This window comes from Panthera tigris, chromosome D2 (assembly GCF_018350195.1).
Source record: "Panthera tigris isolate Pti1 chromosome D2, P.tigris_Pti1_mat1.1, whole genome shotgun sequence".
Classification (NCBI taxonomy): domain Eukaryota; kingdom Metazoa; phylum Chordata; class Mammalia; order Carnivora; family Felidae; genus Panthera; species Panthera tigris.
In genome coordinates, this window is record NC_056670.1 from 44099522 (window position 1) to 44120177 (window position 20656).

The 20656-nt window shown below is 39.3% G+C and overlaps 1 protein-coding gene across 5 annotated transcripts in view; it reads right to left on the minus strand.

Annotated features, from left to right (window-relative positions):
* Positions 1-20656, minus strand: part of WAPL (WAPL cohesin release factor) — a 92926-nt gene that overhangs the window by 67000 nt on the left and 5270 nt on the right. Inside the window, exon 1 of one of the 5 annotated variants that reach the window (XM_042961176.1) lies at positions 2938-3169. The exons of the other annotated variants lie outside the window; for them this stretch is intronic. Coding sequence (XP_042817110.1) covers positions 2938-2989 — 52 coding nt within the window. The 5' untranslated portion in view covers positions 2990-3169. Of the gene's footprint in view, positions 1-2937; positions 3170-20656 lie in introns of those variants that run through there. 5 annotated transcript variants of the gene reach the window in all.

Genomic DNA, 20656 nt, shown 5'->3' on the forward strand with positions numbered 1-20656 from the left:
ACTACTACTTCAGGGCACCTGGGTGGTTCAGTCAGTTAAGGTTAAGCATCCAACTTCGGCTCAGGTCATGATCTCGAGTTTGAGCCCTATGTTGGTCTCTGTGCTGACAGCTCAGAGCCTAGAGCCTGCTTCTGTGTCTCCCTCTCTCTCTGCCCCTCCTCTGCTCATGCTCTGTCTCTCTCTCAAAAATAAGCAAAACATTAAAAATTAAAAAAGAAACTACTTCAAGTTTCACTTTTATTACTCCCATTTCTCCTAAAATCAGAGAAAATACATGTTGTCATGTTGTGTTACTATTCTTATAAATAAGCCATCTTTCCTATGTCTAACTTTGTTGTGTGCTTATTATATAAATCTACTTTAAGTACAAAGTAATAAAGAGCCCTACAGAAAATATTCTCATTAAAAGTTGTAACTAAAAGTTACATTAGCAAGTATAATCAACTCATCTATTCAATTGTATAGCAAAAACAACCCTACAGATGAATTATTAAAATACATTACCTATTTTTAAATTTCTAAACATACATTACCAACAGAGTTCTGCATAATAAATGCTGTCCAAGTTCTCCACAAGAGTATTCTAATATATAAAATAAACACCTTCCCTTCATCATTTAGCTCTGCAACAAGTATTTACAACTATATCTTTAGAAGAGAGAGCAAGGCTATCTTATCCTAAAATGCAGAACAATTACTTTCAACTGCTTTCCTCCCTCAAATATCCCAGCTTCTCTGTCACATAAACTCATTTGGTATCTTAAAACATCAAGTGTTAAAAAAAAAAAAAAAAGTAAATAAATATCAGTTATTTTCTTCCAGAGAAGCTATGCATTACTGTTTTAATCTAAATTGACTATATAAACAGAAACATGTTCCTAGCTAAGACAGGTTTAGGAGTTCAATGAACGTGTGCCAATTCTGCCACTTTCTGGCTAAAACGAGGCCTTAAGAAGTTCAGGCTATTTCTTCAGCAAAAAATTAACAAAATATTTCTGAAGGGCAGGTTGAACAGATAAGTATATTTTACAAGTTATACAACATCACATAGATGCAAATTAACATAGCTATTACCACTCTGCCATAATACAGGACGTATTTTTAATAATCTTTTAGCAAGATTTTTCTTAGTGGGCTCTAACCTGTAAGTTCATCAATTCTCCTTTATGCGCCCTGTGTCTACCAGCTTCACGCAAGGAATCCAAAACTACATTCTAAGTCCTACTGTTCCTCAAGCTAAGTGTGAAGACTGGATGTATAAAAAGTTCTTAATTTAAAACTTAGCCCAGCACTATCCGCTATCAGATACTTAATAAATGTCTCTTAACATCACTTGATTTTAACATTTTCTTATTTAAGTAATCTCTACACCCACCATGGGGCTCGAACTCACAAACCCAAGATCAAAAGTTGTACACTCTTCTGACTGAGCCAGCCAGGTGCCCAACATCACTAGATTCTAGCATCACTAGTTACTCAATCTTTAGTACGTTAGCTAACATATAAAGGAGGGAATTTATCGTAATGAAGGAAACACATGACAAGCATGATGTTAAACAACATAGCTAAGCCAGTAAGTAGATGTGCAAAAGTTTGGCAAGCCGTATTATCTCTCTAGGCCTCATACTGCTTATCTAAAACACAGAAAGCAATGGCACATAAAAGATTAATTAAATGCCCACTATTCCCTTGAGGATTCTTAATTTTGAAAGGAAATGGATGATTCCCTTAGCAACAGAAACACAAACATTATCAGTCATTAAAATACTAGGAGTATACGTAGTTTTGTAAAGAAAAATAAATAGGTGGGGTAACAAGTCTTCTGTGAATGAAGGATACTCCTTGAAGTATTTAAAAAATTGGTAAGTTTGATCAGAGATTTATGAATGGGTTTCACAGTTTCTTCACATTTTGTGAAACTGTATGAAAATGTGCACACATGTCTCAGGGAGAGTATGCATAGTTTCAGCAAATTTTCAAACTAAAAAATATTTTTACTGGCTTAAAAGAGAGAAGGAGCAAAATATATGCAGGACATCAGTGTATATTGATTGTGGAATTTCAAATCTCTATGGGAAAGATGGATTATTCAATAAAGGTACTGGAATATCTCAGGGAAATAAAGTTGGATTTTTACCTCAAGTATTACAATATATCCTGGATTAATCAAAGACTTAAATACAGAAAATGAAACTATACATACATTATAAAAGAGAATTTTAAAAAATACATTACACTGGAATGGGGAAATTCTCAGATACAAAGCCCATAATCCATATTAATTTACACAAAATCTAAAATTTGAGCATGTTAAAGTTAAAAGAAACAATAAAATGTGAAAAACCTAACTGCAACTAGTATTACCAAAAAAGAGGTAAATTTCCTTCACTTAACAAGAGTTCTTACCTATCCAGATGCATTAGAGACATACATATGGGGGTAAATGCAAAGTTTTTAGAATACAGGAGTGTATCTTTAGGACCTCAGGTGGGTTAAGTTTTTTTAAACCAGATACAAAAAGCACTGACCATAAAGGAAAAGAACGAAATTTCACCAAAATTAAATCTGTCCATAAAACAATACTATTTAAGAACTACCAAACTAGAGTGGAGGGTATTGAGACTATATAAAGAATGCATATAACTAATAAAAAGATGCCTAATTAAAACATGATCAAGAGACTTGACAACTCACTCAAAGAGAAAGGATATTCAATAAACATATAAAATACATTAAAAGATGCTTAATTCTTAGCAAATTAAAACCATAATAAGATACCACAACACAACCATCAAAAGAGCTAAAATTCACAATATCAAGTATTGTGGGGAAGGTAAAGCAGCTTCAACTGGTGGTAGAGGAAACTGAACTTTGGCATTATCTATAAAAACTAAACATAACACTTAGGACACAACAATTTCATTTCAAAGTACTTACCAAATAGATACTCGTGCAAACATACACCAAAAGATGTATTCAGCTGAACCATATGAAATCTCTGTTTTAAAAATAATCAACTAATAGCAATTCCACATGGTTCAGCATAACAGAACTATGCCCATAGCAACATCATTCTAAAACAATGAGATCTAAATATTCATTAACAGGACAGTCAATAAAGTGGTCTGCTCATTCAAAGAAATTCTACAGAGTAGTAAAAGCCAAACTACATTTCTAGGGCAACTGGGTGGCTCAGTTAGTTAACCCTCTGACTCTTGATTTCAGCTCAGGTCATGATCTCAGGGTTTGTGAGATCGAGCCCTGCATCAGGCTCTGTGCTGACAACACAGAGCCTGCATGGGATTCTCTCTCTCTCTCTCTCTCTCTCTCTCTCTGCCCCTCCCCAGCTTGTGCACACAAGCTCTCTCTCAAAATAAATGTTTTCAAAAATGTACATGTCAAATAGACTTACCCTTGAAGCAAGCAGTTTTATTTACACGCATTTACTCTAAAATGAGTATGAAATTAACATAAGTAACAAGGAAACTCACAACTTTGTTTCCTGGTTTTTGCTTTCATACACAATATGAACACCTACCAATAAAGAACAACTTAAAGTATCATACAGCCACATATCTAAATACTATGTAGCTATTTAAAAAGAATGAGGCAGATCTGTGTTATGTAGAGATAAGGTCATTGTTAAGGATGGGATGAGGGACAAGACTTTCCTATCTCTTGAATTGCCTACAGTCTGAGAATAGTCTGTTCATACGCTTAAAACATAATAAAAACTGCCAAAGATACATATTAAGTACCTTAAAGAGTAACAATGGTACTGCAGTTATCTTTTTTGGAATCCTTATCTTTTAAAGAATTCTATCTATGTATGAAATACAATGTCTGGAATTTGCTTCAAAATAAGGGAGACTTTAAAAAGGAGAGTAGACAGGAGCGCACGAGTGGCTCGGCAGTTAAGCATCCAACTTTGGCTCAAGTCACGGTCTTTGGTTCATGAGTCCCTCATTAGGCTCTGCTGACAACTCAGAGGCTGGAGCCTGCTTCAGATTCTGTGTCTCCCTCTCTCTCTGGCCCTCCCCTCCTGGCACTCTGTCTCTCTCAAAAATAAATAAACATTAAAAAAAAAGTATATAAGAATAAAAATGAAACAAGACTGACCATGAATTAATGTTTACTGAAGCTAGATACATACAGATATACACATGTAACTGTATGCTAGTATGTATATACATACTAACAACATATATACTTCTTTCACCCTTGTAAGAAAGTGAATATATTTCCTTTCACTTTCACCAAAGCCATCAACACAGATGAGGAAAAACAGGCCCAGCGAGGCTCATGACATGAACAGTTACCAATTAAACAAATGGCCAAAACACCCCATAAAAAGATCCACCCTGAGTTCTATTACATTTTACTACCTTTGGTAGCAGCTAAAAATTGAAATACTAAAGCAGATAAACCATCATAATCCACATTAATAGAAGAGATCCAGATAAAGAACTCAAACCTAATGTTTTGGACAAATGTGTATCACATGATTTGCTGAAGGTTAAATTTAAACAAAACCTTTGACTTTTGACAAAGACGACTGCACAGACAGATAAAGAGGCTTTGGAGACGATTACTGACTAAATACAGGTGAGGTAACTAGAAAAGTTAATTTGGGCAGTAAGGGGTACCTCCATCATATGCAAGCTGCCTTTAAATATCAGAGTGGTTGTCATGAGAAGAGAGAACAAACATATTCACTGTGTAAAGATCATTCAATTCATTGAAACTATAAGGACTAATGAGCAAAAATACTAAAGATCAATTAGAACTGTCCAACAAAGGAATACCTAGGGAAGAAGAAAGTGTACTCCCTTGCCATAAAAGAAGTATTTGATAAAATGGGACTTGATTAAAATCAGTTCTGCTCTGCAGAAGACACTGTTAAAACAATGCAAAGACAAGCCACAGACTCAAGAGAAAATGTCTGCAATAAATATACTTGATAAAAGACCTTTATATAAAATATATAAAGAACTCTTTAAAGTTCAATGAGAAAATAAACAATCCAATTAAAAATGAGCAAAAAAATGTGAACAGGCATCAGCCAAGAAACTATACTGACATCAAATAAGCACATGAAAAATGCTCATCATTAGTCATTAGGGAAATGCAAAAAGCTAATAATTTCCTTAATATATTAAAAATTCTTGGGGCGCCTGGGTGGCTTGGTCGGTTAAGCGTCAGACTTCGGCTCAGGTCACGATCTCACGGTCCGTGAGTTCGAGCCCCGCGTCGGGCTCTGTGCCGACAGCTCAGAACCTGGAGCCTGTTTCAAATTCTGTGTCTCCCTCTCTCTGTGACTCTCCCCCGTTCATGCTCTGTCTCTCTCTGTCTCAAAAATAAATAAACGTTAAAAAAAAAAAAAAATTTAAAAAAATTCTTGGGTGCCTGAGTGGCTCTCAGTTGGTTAAGTGCCTGACTCTTGATTTCAGCCCAGGTCATGATGCATGACCTCGGTTCATGAGTTCAAGCCCCACATTGGGCCCTGCTTGGGATTCTCTCTCCCCTCTCTCTCTGCCTCTACCACGCTCATGCGCTCTCTCTCAAAGTAAACTTAAAAATTTTTCTTTAATTAAAATAAATTCGTACACATTAGTAAGTCCAACATCTCACACACACAAAAAAGCTGGAGACATAGACAATTTATAGAAAAAGAAACAGAAATGAATTAATAACTTATGAAAAGATACTTTATTTCATACACAATTAAAAATCAAAGTACAAAAAAGGGGCACATGGGTGGTTCAGTCAGTTGACCATCTGACTTCAGCTCAGGTCATGATCTCCCAGTTCATGAGTTCCAGCCCCACATTGGGCTCTCTGTCAGGTTGTCAGTGCAGAGCCCACCTCTGGATTCTCTGTCCCCGACCACCCCCCCCCCCGGCTCCTTCCCTGCCTGCACTCCCCCCCAAAATATATATATATATATATACACATAAATAATCAAAGTACAAAAAAAAAAAATCAAACTAGAGGGGTGCCTGTTTGGCTCAGTCAGTGGAGCATACAACTCAATCTCAGGGTTGTAAGTTCGAACCCCACATTGGATGTATGGATTACTTAAAAATAAAAAATAATAAATTTTTAAAAATCAAAAACTAAAAAAGTACCCAATGTTATATGTTCATTATTTCTCAATAAAGCTGGGGGGGGGGGGGGGGACGAAATAAAACCAGGCTGAACTATACCTATACTTACTTAGCCCTCAGTATGTGCCTGGTACTGTTATAAATACTTTCTGCATCTTAATTCATTTGATTTCACAGTAACTTTTTGTGGTAGGTACTACTACCAGTTCATATGCTTTTATCACAATTTCAACACCCAGAAAGCTCTGAAAACTAAATTTTTTCATAATACATTCTGAAGCAAAACCTGACCTCACCTAAGTGAGGCTATTTAGAGTATCCTACTTAGAAATGTATTTTCTTTTTCTAAACAAACACTGATTAGAATGCTGTCTCAGACTCTGATGGGGTATTGATGTAAAATATACACACTTTCTATTTTCCAAATTAATCCTGAATTCCAAGACAAATCTGGTCCCAAAGGTTTCAGATAAAGAAATGTGAACCTGCATCCCATTCTGCAGATAAAGGATAAGAGACATAAGTTACTGTCTGACAGTCACACAGTTATTAAGTGGTATCTGAAAAATAAAGCAACTTAAAAAGAAAACAAAAATACCGGAAGCAACCCAAAAGTCTCACATCAACAGAAACCATTTAAGGAATTTATAGCACATACAGAAATGGACGTGACCATGCAGCAGCATTTTAAATTAAAAAGGGGGGGCACCTGGGTGGCTCAGTTGGTTAAGCATCCGACTTGGTTTCCGCTCAGGTCATGGTCCTGTGGTTTGCATGTTCAAGCCCCACATCAGTCTCTGCATTTTACTTAAAGATTTGAATGGTAAAAGGCATTAAAAAACAAAAAAAAAAAAAACAAAAAACGCTTTAAATGGTAATTTAAGACATCTTTATATTTTGGGAAGGGAAACAACCAAAAATGAACTACTGGGGCACCTTATCAAAATAAAAAGCTTCTGCACAACAAAGGGAACAATCAGCAAAACTAAAAGGCAACCAACAGAATGGGATAAAGTATTTGCAAATGACATATCAGAGAAAGGGTTAGTATACAAAATCTATAAAAAAAATCAAACTCAACATCCAAAAAACAATTCAGTGAAGACATGGGCAAAAGACATGAATAGACACTTCTCCAAAGACATGGCCAACCAACACATGAAAAAACGCTCAACATCACTCATCATCAGGGAAATACAAATTAAAACCACAATGAGATACTACCTCACACCAGTCAGAATGGCTAAAATAAACAACACAGGCAACAACAGATGTTGGTGAGGATGCAGAGAAAGATCTCTTTTGCACTGCTGGTGGAAACACAAACTGGTGCAGCCACTCTGGAAAACAGTATAGAGATCCCTCAAAAAATTAAAAATAGAACTACCCTACGACCCAGCAATTACACTACTAGGTATTTATCCAAGGAATACAGGTGTGCTGTTTCGAAGGGGCACATGCACCCCAATGTTCATAGCAGCTGACAACAGCCAAAGTATGGAAAGTGCCCAAACATCCATCAACGGATGAACGGATAAAGAAGATATGGTATATATCTACAATGGAGTATTACTCAGCAACCAAAAAGAATGAAATCTTGCCATTTGCAACTACGTGGATGGAACTAGAGGGTATCATACTAAGCGAAATTAGCCAGTCAGAGAAAGACAAATATCATATGACTTCACTCATATGAGGAATTTAAGATACAAAACAGATGAACATAAGGGAAGGGAAGCAGAAGTAATATTACAACAAGGAGTGGGGCAAAACATAAGAGACTCTTAAATACAGAGAACTGAGGCTTGCTGGAGGGGTTACGGGTGGGGAATGGGCTAAATGGGTAAGGGGCACTGGGGAAGACACTTGTTGGGATGAGCATTGGGTGTTGTACATAGGGGATGAATCACTGGAATCTACTCCTGAAATCATTATAGCACTATATGCTAACTTGGATGTAAATTAAAAAATAAATAAATAAATTTAAAAATAATAAAAATAGTTTTTAAAAAAACAAGAAAAAAACATCTTTATATTTTATAAAGTATACCAAAACACCAAAGTTACATGTAATTTAAAAGATAAAGCCATAAAAAAAAAAGATAAAACAGTAAATATCAAACAGCTTTCAAAAGTGCTACTCAGCTGGGCCCACTACACAGATAGTCCAAATCACAGAGCAGTCCTGGTCAATTTAACCTTCCCACATGCCCCATCAACATTACCTATGGAAAGCCTTAACTATGACAACCTACCAGCAACGAAGGAGCTTGTTCACTCCAGTGGCTTTTTTTTTTTTAATGTTTGTTTATTTTTCAGAGAGACGGAGACAGAGCTCCAGTGGGGGAGCAACAGAGAGAGACAGAGAGAGAGAGAGACAGAGAGAGACAGACAGGGAGAGGGAGGGAGAGGGAGACAAAGGGGGAGGGGGCGAGAGGGGGAGGGGGAGAGGGGGAGGGGGAGAGGGAGGGGGAGGGGGGAGAGAGGGGGAGAGAGGGGGGAGGGGGGGGGGAGAGAGGGGGGAGAGGGGGGAGAGGGGGAGAGGGGGGAGAGAGGGAGGGGGGGAGAGAGGGGGAGGGGGGGGAGAGAGGGGGAGGGGGGGGAGAGAGGGGGAGAGGAGGGGGGGAGAGAGGGGGAGAGAGGGAGAGGGGGAGAGAGAGGGGGGAGAGGGGGAGAGAGGGGGGGGAGAGGGGGAGAGAGAGGGGGGAGAGGGGGAGAGAGAGGGGGGAGAGGGGGGAGGGGGGAGGGGGGAGGGGGGAGGGGGAGGGGGGAGAGAGGGGAGAGAGGGGGGGATAGGGGGAGAGGGAGAGGGAGAGGGAATCTGAAGCGGGCTCCAGGCTCTGCGCTGTCAGCACAGAGTCTGACTGCAGAAATCAAACCCACAAGCAGTGAGATCATGACCTGAGCTGAAGTCTGACGCTTAACTGACTGAGCCAACCAGATGCCCCTGCTCCCATGGCTCCTGCTCAAGATGCCCATCTCTGCCTACCTACCAGGAGACAGGAAACATACCCCAGTCACTCCTCGACCAATGCACCTACCTTCCAAGTGGCAATTAACTCTTCAAATTAATACAGACACACCCAGAACTACGCTAAAACCTTTCAAAACATATATAGGCACAACTGAGGTTTAAAGATATTCATTTCTCGGGCAACTGGGTAGGTCAGTTGGTTGAGCATCCAACTTCAGCTCAGGTCATGATCTTGATATTCATGGGTTCAAGCCCCATATCCAGCTCTCTGCTGACAGCATAAGCCTGCTTTGGATCCTTTGTTCCCCTCTGCCACTGCCCCACCCTTCCCGTGCACACACACACACACAAATACATACATACATACATATACACACACAAACACAAACACACACACACACCCTCTCTCTCTCTCTCTCTCTCTCTCAAAAATAAACGTTTAAAAAAAAAAAAGAAAAAATTCATTTCTAAATCCTCAATTCCACATGTACTCTGGTCCAAAATCTGAAATGCCAACCCACCTGGGATTTAATCATTCTCCCACATTATAAATAATGGCATATTGCTCACCCATTCCTAATCTTACTGTGATATATTGCTCCAATTCTGGCATAACCTATAAAAAAATAATATGATAGATTACCGGCTTCTGTGCTTACTACGTGAGTAACTCTAACGTATGGGTAACATCCTTTGCATGTCAAGCAGTTTCCAATTGTTGCTTTCAAATAGAAACTGCTGTAACAACTCTTCCCCTTACTTTTGTCACTATGCTTTCTCAATATTTACATGTATTAAGAAACAAGAATAGATTGATACCAAAGCTTTTTATTATCTAAGCAATGACATTCATACACATGCACTAATTGGAAAAAGTCCTGCCCATCAAGATGTACATTTCCAATAAATTCCAAAATTTCAATAAATTTTGCCTTTAAAATGTATAGTATTCATAGTTGACCAACATGCACTAATAACTGTGCTCATAACAATCTAGAAGAATTTTTAAATTTAAACATATATACATATTCCTGTACAAAGAATTATGAAAAGGATGAATTATTAAATAAACATAAATACGTGCATTAGGATAAAATTCTGAAGGCAAAGTGGAATAGAAATACAAGCATCCGACTCCTGATTTCAGCTCAGGTCATGATCTCAGGGTTCATGGGATCAAGCCCCGCGTCAGGCTCTATGCTGACAGTATGGAGCCTACTTAGGATTCTCTCTCCCTCTGTTCCCCTCACCAGCCCCTGCCACGTGGATGCTCTCTCAAAATAAGTAAATAAAGTTTAAAAAAATTACAATTTCAAAAAGATAAAGGGGCACTGTAAATCTTCTGGCTGTGAAAGAACTTGTTTTTTTTTTTTTTTTAATATTTGAAAGTGAACAGCAAATAATTTCAACATTTCCAAGTAAGAAGGCGATTATGATAAAAGACAGGAGAGCAGTCATTCTGGGGGTGAAGGAAGAGACAGATGGAAGAGATTCTAGAGTGGTTGCCAAAATTCTATTTCTTAATGTGGGTGGTGGTTATAAGCATGTTGCTCTTATAAATAATTCATTAAACCAAACAGGTATTTCTATACATTGTATTGTATGGTTTTCTGTATCTGTGTTTTTATAATAGAACGGTCAAAAAATCACAGATACTTAAATGTTTTATTTTAAAACATCAATATTCATAGGAAATTCTTTTTTTTTTTTTTTACAGGAAATTACATCTTTTGCAAGCATTTAAATTTAAGATCAATATTTTCATAACCTAGGTACTTACCCAAGAGAAATGAGGAAATATGTCTAACAAAAATCTAAATGTGAATGTTTATGGCAGCTTCATTCATAATTGCCCAAAACTGAAAACAATCCAAATGTCCTTCAACTAAAGAAAGAATTTGGGCATATATAGAATGGAGTATTACTCAGCAATTAAAAAGGAATGAACTGTTACGTGGAATACTCTTAAAAGCATTATGCTAAATAAAAGAAGCCAGACTGATTAGACTACATACTACATGATCCCAGGTGTATGACATTTTGGAAAAGATAAAAACTACAGGGACAGAAAAGAGATCAGTGGATGCCAGGGGTTGGAAGTGAGACAAGAGACTGACCAAAAAGAAGCATGAAGGAACTTTTGAGGTAACAGAAATATTCTATATCTTGATAGTAATCAGTTATATACATTTTCATAGAACTATATGGGTTTGTTTTTAAAATACTACACCAGGTATATTCCACTTGTCCTTCCAGATCCACTCACCACCTGAATCTCAGCCCCAGGAGGCTAACCTATATCAAAAAGTTTCCTTCCTTCTTCCACTGGGTTTTACCCATAAGGAGCCCCAGCAGGATGAATGGAGGAACTTTAGGTTCAGGTATGATACCACCCTGCCCCACCCCGCCCCACCCCCCCCCACCTCCCCACCCCCCATCCCCCCTCCCTCCCACCAGCACTTTCCTTATTAGGCCTCTCAACAAAAGGATACTGCTCCCTTAAGGTGGCTTCCTCTATACAGCTCAGATATTCCCCCTGTCCCTGTGAAAATGGGTGATAATAGCTTCACTGCTTGCTAACCAAGTCTAGGGCACCACCCCTTGTGATTTCCGTAACATTTTCCCCACAACTTTGTAAATAGTCCCTTTATAAATACACTTTCTTGGTATTAGCCTAATTGGGGCATGCCGCCTATTTCCAGCTGGGATCTTGACTGATAAGACTCAAACTTAAAAAAATATATAGGGGATATATGAAGCAGGGACAGTTTTCAAACACTTTTCAGACAATGAGTGAACAAACAAAGAAGGTTTGAAAATTGCCATCAGAAAATTTGGTTCTAAAGACACCATGCTTCTCATCTGTTTCTCTGGGTCATGATCCAAAATGTAAACTCATCTTGTCATCTACCTTCTCCCAAACACTTTAATACTCAAAACGTATCGGTACTTCTTTCCAATCTCAAAATCCAACAACCAACTGCCATCACCACCCAAACCCTTAAGTCTAAATCACGCAGGACTCAGTGATCAGCACACTCACATATACCTGGGGGCTCATTCCCTCTACCACTTCTGGGCCCTAGCTGAACCCTGACTACATACATATGCCTCTTACCCTGCAGCCCCTTTCAGTATCTGAGAGTAGGATGCTTTGGGGTCACTAGTATGCTGACTCTCCAGAGACTTTTTATAAAACTATTCCTACTCCACCCTCTTATAAAAGCCCATCCTTTTGAGGCTTGTGTCACTTAGCTAGTTACCCTCTAATCTTCCCCAAACTCGTCATTTAACAACCTCTTATTCTTCATTTAAGGGTTTTACATAGGATTTATAACCTATCCCTTATGCCAGTCTTGCTACCATCCTGAATTCCATCAAATCCCAATCCCCTGACCTCACAGTTCTTTAAGCTTCTCCCAAAGACAGTCTTTTACATTCCAGCTCAGCCACCAGTTCTCAGTTTCACCCGGAAACTTGTCATGTCCTAGAAGGCTTCACCTCTTAAATATTAAAATCTAGTAACTCACTTCTCAATCACAACCTACCAACTATCCAACCTGTTCCAGTAACCCCATTCCTGACTTTTATTTAACAAGACTCTCAGGGGGCGCCTGGGTGGCTCGGTTGGTTGAGTGGCCGACTTCAGCTCAGGTCATGATCTCATGGTCCAGGAGTTCGAGCCCTGCGTCGGGCTCTGTGCTGGCAGCTGGGAGCCTGGAGCCTGCTTTGGATTCTGTGTCTCCCTGTCTCTCTGCTCCTCCCCTGCTTGTGCTCTGTCTCTCTCAAAAATAAATAAATGTTGAAAAGAATTAAAAAAAAAAAAATAAGACTCAGTATACTGACCTCTCTCCTTTCTCCTATCCACCAGCCTTGTCCAACTCCTAAAAGTTTTAAATTTCACAATCATTTCACTCACTCTGGACAATACCCTAAATTCTTTCTTCTCTACCTATTCACACCACATCTTGTCAGACAAAAATGACAATCCAGGATAATTCTAATTTTCCTATCTAATATTCTACGTTCTGTGCAGGTTCTGGCTAACAGGGCCTACTAAAGCAGCGGGGGGGGGGGGGGGGGGGGGGTTTGCACTCACAATGAGGTAAGTGACCATAAGTTTTTAATGATACAGACTTCACTAAGGCTTCATTGACGTCCAGAAATTCTCTCTATACAGCTCCTGCTTCCATTTTCTGCAACACCTGTTTGAACCCTTTATCCCTCCACTCTAGCCCCCACATTTCCTTGCCCTTATCTTCCTTTCAGGGATAATCTCTTCTATCATTTCATGGGGGAAAATAATGTCTTCATCCATAAAACCACTCTATCTTCCATCCTTTCACTAAGCTCACATTCTCATCCATCTTTCCTCCTACCCAAGAAACATGGTTCTCTTCTTCTAAGACCAATCTCCCCACCTTGTGCTTTGAATCCTATGCTCTAAGGCTCTACTTTGCAATCAAACCTTCCAGAAACCCTCATCACCTCATAACTTTTCAGAACCTCTCTTCTCCCCTTCAAATATCTTTAATAAGTTGTGTACACTTGCTACTCCCATATCCTATGTACTCGCTACTCAGACTGTTCCAACCCAAGCTGCACACTCCAATGCCAATTCTGCAGTCCTCATTCTTGTTGATTTTGCAAGTAGCATTCCAGTTCAGTTGATCCTTCATGAACACCTTTCTACTGGCTTCTATAAAATACCACTGGCTCAATTTTCCTACTGGTGCTCTAGCTGCCTCTATTCAATTTTCTAATCTAGTTTTTTTTTCTTCTTCTCTCCATCAATTAAGTATAACAAGTTCTTCATTATTCAGTGTTTTCTCCTCTTACATTCTCCTTAATGACTTCATCTAATCATATAATTTCAAGTAACATTTACATGCTGAATCTCAAATTTATCATCTCCAACCAAGTCTTATCTACGTTCATACCGGCATACCCTATGCCTCATAAATGTCTCAAATCCAATGTGCCCAAACCTACACTGATGAACCTGCCCTCAAAACATCCCCTTATCTTGGGGCACCTGGGTGGCTCAGTCAGTTAAGGTCTGACTTCGGCTCCGGTCATGATTTCACAGTTGGTGAGTCTGAGCCCCGTGTCTGGTTCTGTGCTGACAACTCGGAGCCTGGAACCTGCTTCAGATTCTGTTTCCCACCCCCCCCCGCCCCTCCCCCATTCGCACTCTGTCTCTCTCTCTCTCAAAAATAATAAACATTAAAAAAGTAAGTCCCCTTATCTCAATACCACCATCTGCTCACATGTTCACATTAGATAACTGAGAGACATTCTTAATGTCTCCTCCTTCCTCACTGTCCACGCCACTAAGTTCTGCTACTTTCATGCTTGCTCAGTGTAGCAGTAGGTCCCAACTTAAGGGTCAGCTTTGGGGGACCTGGGGGGCTCAGTTGGTTAAGCATCTGACTCTTGATCTTGGCTCAGGTCAGGTCTCACAGTTAATAAGATCGAGCCCCATGTCAGGCTCTGTGCCGACAGCATAGAGCCTGCTTGAAATTCTCTTTCCCTCTCTCTGCTCCTCACCCACTCTCACTCTCTCAAAAAAAACGAGTAAACTTGAAAAAAAAAAAAAAAAAGTTGAAACACTGTTACAAAATTTTCAAGAAGTCAGCTTTGCCCCTATCCCTCACTCAGACCATACACTCTTAAAGGACCCCACATTTTTCTTTTCTTTTTTTTAAAGTTTATTTATGTAATCTCTACACCCAATTTGGGGCTTAAACTCACAGCCCTGAGATCAAGAGTCCCATGCTCTTCCGACTGGACCAGCCAGGCACCCCAGATCCTATATTTTTCTGTAATTTTCAGCACACTTCTTATTCTCTATTCAATCTCTGTCTTGCCCACTAGAATGTGAATAAGGCAAAATCTTGTTCATTGACATACATGAGCATTCAGCATACACAGGACACTAAAATAATAGCTGAATGGCTGGAAGGAAAGCAACCCCCAGACTTTCCTATGAACAAATTCATCCTCCTCTACCATCAGCGCTCTGGAAAAGTTGAGGACTGTTTCCTGGAGTCAAAGATTGGGCAAGAAAAATGTGAATCACCTGGCTCTAAATTCTAAAAATATGGAATGCATATGGAAAATCTCTGAAAAGCATCAAGTGTTGTACAAATGTGTTGTCACCGTTTTAAAAGCAGTTATTACCAGCAGAAATCAGTAACTCCATTCCTAGAAGGCATGGACTATGCTCACAGTTTCTACATACTACCTCCTATGGCTGGTATTCAACCTGGATCCGAGAAGAAACTTGTCAGTGGTCACGTGCACTTTTGTTATTGCTCAGACCTTGAAAATAATCCTCCTTTTGGGCGCCTGGGTGGCTCAGTTCATGATCGGGTCATGATCTCGTGGTTCATGAGTTCAAGCCCCACGTCAGTCTCCGTGCTGACAGCTCGGAGCCTGAAGTCTGCTTCCGATTCTGTGTCTCCCTCTCTCTCCCTGCCCCTCCTTTGCTCATACTTTGTCTCTCAAAAATAAGTAAATGTTAAAAAAAAAAAATTTTTTTTCCTAAAAAGAAAATAATCCTTTTACTAAGAAAATATTTTACAAGAAATTAAAGTTCTGGGGCACATGGCTGGCTCAGTCAGAAAAGCATGTGCCTCAATCTCAGGGTTGTCAGTTCAAGTCCTATGATGGGTGTACAGATTACTAAAAAAAATAAACTTTAAAAGAAATTAAAATTCCACTCATAAACAAAATTTAAAATTACAGTGTGTCTTTCAGAATTTGCATACTAAATTTCCATTTGTATAATATATATTGCAAAAAATGAAAAAAGTAGAAAATACTTATTACTTGTAAAAATAAGGTCAGTTTTATTTGCTAAGTATTATAATTACTTAGGCCACATTTTTCTTTTTAAGTTTATTTATTTATTTAGAAACAGCAAAAGCAGGGGAGGGGCAGAGAGGGAGGGAGGGAGAGAGACTCTCAAGCAGAATCTGAGCTGTCAGCATACAGCCCCACACAGGGCTCAATCTCATAAACTATGAGATCATGACTTGAGCCGAAATCAAGAGTCGGACACTTAAAGGACTGAGCCACCCAGGCACCCCAGGCCACAATTTTTATTGAAAAGAAAAGTATTCAGGGTCACCTGGTGGTTCAGTTGGTTGAGCGACTGACTCTTGATTTCGGCTTAGATCAAAAGGTGCTTGGGATTCTCTTTCCCCTCCCCTGCTTGCTCATAAGTGTGCTCTCCTCTCAAGATAAATAAATATTTTTTTAAAAAAGAAAATTATTTAAATAGAGGCAAGAGGGAATCTAGAATGTGTTCCTATCAATTATCTCCAATGCCAAGATAAAACTAAAACTGTACAGTGACACTATTATTTTTTTTAATATACAAAATTTATTGTCAAATTGGTTTCCATACAACACCCAGTGCTCATCCCAAAAGATGTCCTCTTCAATACCCATCACCTACCCTCCCCACCCTCCCACCCCCTATCAGCCCTCAGTTTGTTCTCAGTTTTTAAGAGTCTCTTATGCTTTGGCTCTCTCCCACTCTAACCTTTGTTGTGTTTTTTTTTTTTCCCTTCCCTTCCCCCATGGGTTTCTGTTAAGTTTCTCAGGATCCACATAAGAGTGAAAGCATATGGTATGTGTCTTTCTCTGTATGGCTTATTTCACTTAGCATCACACTCTCCAGTTCCATCCACGTTGCTACAAAGGGCCATATTTCATTCTTTCTCATTGCCACGTAGTATTCCATTGTGTATATAAACCACAATTTTTTTATCCATTCATCAGTTGATAGACATTTAGGCTCTTTCCACAATTTGGCTATTGCTGAGAGTGCTGCTATAAACATTGGGGTACAAGTGCCCCTATGCATCAGTACTCCTGTATCCCTTGGGTAAATTCCTAGCAGTGCTACTGCTGGGTCATAGGGTAGATCTATTTTTAATTTTTTGAGGAACCTCCACACTGTTTTCCAGAGTGGCTGCACCAGTTTGCATTCCCACCAACAAGTGACACTGTTATTTTAAATGTAAGCCTCTAAATATGATAAAATTAAGTTCATTCACATCAGAATACAGAAGAGAACACTTTGTTTCTCGAATCTTCTATTAGTAATCTAAGTTATTCACTGAACTGTGATTTACCCTCTATAAAATGGAAACAAAGCCTGACTTACATAGTTCTGATTAAGAATCAATTGATATATAAGATATAAGAGCTCAACACAAAAGTAGGAACTAAATAAATAATCGGTCTCATTACTTCCCTTAAAAGAATTTTAGGTGTGACATATACATTCTAAACAACAAATATGTCCAATACCTAAATAAGGGTTAGGAGCTCTTGGTGATGCTACACTTTCAGAATTCTTTACTAATTCTCATTAGTGGTACCTGAGTGGCTCAGTCGGTTCAGTGTCTGACTTTGGCTCAGGTCATGATCTCAGTTAGTGAGTTTAGCCCCGTGTCGGGCTTTGTGCTGACAGCTCAGAGTCTGCAGCCTGCTTCAGATTCTGTGTCTCCCTCTCTCGCTGCCCCTTCCCTGCTCACTCACTCGATCTCTCTCTCAAAAATAAATAGACATTAAAAATTAAAAAAAAAAAAACACCCTCAATCATCTGTACTTTATCCAATGCGCAGATGAAAATCTCATCTCACCTCACAAGTTCCTGGGCTACTTTAAGTTTTCAGGAATAGAACAATTTATTTCCCTTTCCTAAAATCATCTTCAGGGGTGGCTCAGTCAGTTAAGGGTCTGACTTAGGCTAGGCCATGATCTCGCGGTTTGTGAGTTCGAGCCTTGTGACAGGCTCTGACAGCTCAGAGCCTGGAGACTGCTTCGGATTCTGTGTCTCCCTCTCCCTGCCCCTCCCCCGCTCGTGTTCTCTCTCCCTCTCTCTCTCTCTCTCTCTCTCTCTCTCTCTCTCTCTCCCCCCCCCCTCAAAAATAAACATTCAAAAAATAATAATCATCTTCAGTTCCAAATCAAAGTTCTTAAATTCCTGACAATAATATCCCTAACACACAAACACTCAGTACAGCTTTAAGCAAATGGAAAAAATGCATTGGCTACAAAACCAGTCATGCAAATTAAGAGCCTATGCAGTAGTTATCTCAATATTTGGCAAGATGTGTAGACTGAATCCCAGCTGGCTGGCAAGGAAAGTGTGCCAAGTGGAAATATAAGTCTTTGCATACTTTATTCTAGAGTCCAGATTAAAAACCTGTAGCAGAAAGCACAAAGATGGAAAATGGAAGTAGCCTCATATAAAAGGCAAGAGAAACCTTTCATCCTTAATGCACACAGCCCTGGATACCACACTTTACAGAATATTCCAAGATCTTTTAAAAGGACAAAACTTTAGGTACTGCTAACAGTCATTTTTAAGTGGCAAAGCTGTTTGAGAACTCAACTTAAAAGCAATTACAACTGAAGTATTTGCACATAAAATAAGAAGTCCTGAATCTGCATTAAAATAATCCAGGGATTAGAGGATAGGAAGTGGAAAGAGTAGTGTGTAGAGTAGATAAAATAAGGTTTGCCATATATTGACAACTATTGAAGCTGATATAAGTTTTTTATTTTTTAAATCAAGAGTTAGGACATTGAAAAAATTGTTTTTAATCTCTATTTTTGCGGGGGGGTGGGGAGAGACAGAGTGTCAGCAGGGAGGAACAGAGAGAGGGTGACACAGAATCCAAAGCAGGCTCCAGGCTCCAAGCTGTCAGCACAGAGCCTGACGCGGGGCTCAAACTCACGAACTGTGAGATCATGACCTGGGCCAAAGTCAGACGCTTAACCAACTGACTGAGCCACCCAGGCGCCCCAAGAGTTAGGACATTTTAGCAACTCAATCCTTCTCTGCAGTTCTCATTCACAGTTTATAATCTAGATTCTGGTTCTCATACCCATCAAAAATCTATCTGGGGGGCACCTGGGTGGCTCAGTCGGTTAAGCGGTCGACTTCGGCTCAGGTCATGATCTCGCGGTCCATGAGTTCGAGCCCCGCGTCGGGCTCTGTGCTGACAGCTCAGAGACTGGAGCCTGTTTCAGATTCTGTGTCTCCCTCTCTCTGACCCTCCCCTGTTCATGCTCTGTCTCTCTCTGTCTCAAAAATAAATAAACGTTAAAAAAATTAAAAAAAAAAAAAATCTATCTGGAAAATGGCAACTATAATACATTTTATCATAACCTTATTCTGTGTTTCCTCTTCAAATGAGCCACAGTTTTTAAAAGTAATACCTGGTATAAAATATTTTACCTATAATTTTAAAAGTAGCTAAAAATTAACCACATATTCCCCTGTAGAGAAAGAGATGCACTTTAAAACTTGATGCCAGGAGAAATTTTTACAGTAAATTTGAGCTTGGATAAGCCCTTTTCACCGAAATAATTTCACAGTGAAAATGATCTGAAGGAGCAGGCACTTCCCACAGGAAGGATACAATGGAACTTAGCTACTACACTATGAACAAACTACAATAAAATTTCTCAAAGGTTCTTTCTTGAATAAAGTGTGTAAAAACGACCTGCAAGGGTTTTCTGAGACATTACATGTACAAGCAGTTTCATCTTAAGTCCAAAACATTGTCATTCTCGAAGAATCTTTAATCCAAAAAGACCCCCTTTATCAAAAATTTAAGTTTAGTAGGGTGCCTGGGTGGCTCAAGTCGCTTAAGTATCCTTTTGGCTCAGGTCACAATCTCACGACTTGTGTGATGGAGGCCCGCGTTGGGCTCTGTGCTCATTGGGCTCTGTGCTCACAGCGTGGAATGTGCTTGGGATTCTCTCTCTCTCTGTCCCCACCCCCCCACCAAATAAATAAACATTAAACACAATTTTTTTTTCACAAATTTAAGTTTGGGTTTCTAAACTTCAATTACAACCAGAAGGCTTCTTTCTGCATGAGAGTAAAGGCAATAACAATATGACAGACAGTAATGCAAGAGTCTAGATACAGGGAAACGCCCAAATGTTAGAGGGGAGGGGGAATGAAAAGCAAGGTCATACCATGTAAAAATATTTCCAAAACTATAACTAACTTACACAAACCTATAAATGGTTTTTAAGACCTCAGAACTACAACTACCATGAGAACTAAAAGCACTCCTTCAAAGTTCCCTTCTTATCCTACAGGGGGCCGCTAGGGTTGCTGCAGCTCTAGGTGGCCAAGGGAAAGGAGAAAAAAATGTTCATAGTGCTACCCCATTCCCTTTACACTAAGGATGACCTGTGAAGGAGGAAGAGGGATAAGATGTTCTTGAACATCTATCTGTATTTTAGTACCCATTTTCTACTCATAAAACCATCACCATGGAGTTTGGATTCTTAAGTCCACAGTGTCAGCATTAGAACTACAATTTAGCTTTATCAGACTGGGAAGCTAATATCTCATTTCTACAGAAAACTGTTTCCAATTCCCACCAAACAACTTCAAATGGCAGTTTGGACATACACAGATGTATATGCAATATAAGCAACTTCTATCTATGTAGATTTAATTTCCAAGTTTCTATTGTCCCTCTACCTAAACACTTTGCCTGCTAGTGATGCCCAGTTCTCCAAAAGTTAG